Genomic DNA, 1,479 nt, shown 5'->3' on the forward strand with positions numbered 1-1,479 from the left:
TTATTTTCATTTATATTACACAATTATATTATTTATAAATCATTACTTAATTATTATATCAATATAAATATATATTAAATAAAAGTAATAATTAAATATTTATTGATAAAATTAAATGAATAATAATAATAAATTTTTTTATTTGTACATTTAATTATTAATAAAAAAATAAAATAAATCTTAAATTATTATTTATACTTTATTTATAATTATAAAAAACAAAAAAATGTATTAAAAAAATAAATTCGTCCTGCGACAGATTTGGTGCAAAAAGGGTGGGAGAGTGATTTTCATGTGTTACACTATTTTGGCGCAACATTGGAGTTGCCCTGAATTTGAACATATCCAAGTAAGAATTTGTAGAAATGAAACTTTATTTTTTCAAACAATCCAAGATATTCTGTCATTTTCTACTTTCGTGGGCTTGCTATAGCTAGCTGAAACGAGGATTTTATATTTTTGAGCGTCACCACTATCTCAAGCATGTTGATTCTTTGCTGTGGTGAAATGGTCAAACATTTCATTGCCACGTCAAAAACAGACGAGACACACTGCTCCTTTTTCAAGAAATGTCGATCTTTTTGTTTGAGTAAGCCAGCGGCAATTTCAGCCACTATGTTTTCTTGTAATGCTTCACTCACCCAATCCTTCAAGCTGATTTCTTCTATAAACATGTCGTCTGTCGGCTTCTTACTCGTAAACAACTCAAGCAATGTGATTCCATAATTGTAAATATCACAACTTGTTGATACCTTCCTTTCTGATCCATACTCTGACATCAAGAATTCAAAAGAACTAATTAGATGATTGTTCCAATAGTCATATGAAAGGAGAAAATTATGGTGCTCAAAGAAATAAAAAAGTTATGTACACCTGGTGCCATATAACCGATGGTTGCCAATGTGATTGTTTGACGAAAAGCTTCCTCTTCTCCAAAGAGTTTGGAGATTCCAAAATCACCAACATGTGCTATCATATCTTCATCAATCATGATGTTACAAGGATTTAAATAGCAATGAATGATTGGTGACGGATTCCCATGATGGAGATATTCGATAGCTTGTGCAACATCAATCGTTATGTTCAATCTCTGTAGCAAATCCAAAGAATTAGTAGGGGAGTATAGCCACTTCTCAAGGCTACCGTTAGGTATGTACTCCAAAACCAATGCTTTGAAATCTGTGTTGCTGCAACAACTTATGACACGAACTAAATTCTTGTGACGAACAGTGCTCATCACTTCACATCGACATCAAAGATTTTGATTGCTTCCTCGAGTTTCCTGTTGAAAACCTTCCCGCAATGTTCAAGCCATCAGAGAGAGTTCCTTTGTATACGGAACCAAATCTCCCTCTTCCGATAATGTTGCCTTCACTAAAGTTTTCCGTTTCTTGTCGGAGTTCAAGGTAAGAAATCCGTCTCCAAGAAAGAATTGATGAGATCTCAACTTGATTTTGTTTGTTGTTGGCTTTACGTCTT

The 1,479-nt window shown here is 32.9% G+C and overlaps 1 protein-coding gene across 1 annotated transcript; it reads right to left on the reverse strand.

Annotated features, from left to right (window-relative positions):
* Positions 1-410: 410 nt before the first annotated feature.
* Positions 411-1,237, reverse strand: LOC140878833 (probable LRR receptor-like serine/threonine-protein kinase At3g47570). The gene is made up of 2 exons (XM_073282461.1): positions 874-1,237; positions 411-772 (listed from the first exon to the last, which is right to left on the reverse strand). The coding sequence occupies exons 1-2, from the start codon at positions 1,235-1,237 to the stop codon at positions 411-413; spliced, it is 726 nt and encodes a 241-aa protein (XP_073138562.1).
* Positions 1,238-1,479: the final 242 nt, after the last annotated feature.

Source organism: Henckelia pumila, chromosome 2 (genome assembly GCF_033568475.1).
Source record: "Henckelia pumila isolate YLH828 chromosome 2, ASM3356847v2, whole genome shotgun sequence".
In the NCBI taxonomy this organism is placed as follows: domain Eukaryota; kingdom Viridiplantae; phylum Streptophyta; class Magnoliopsida; order Lamiales; family Gesneriaceae; genus Henckelia; species Henckelia pumila.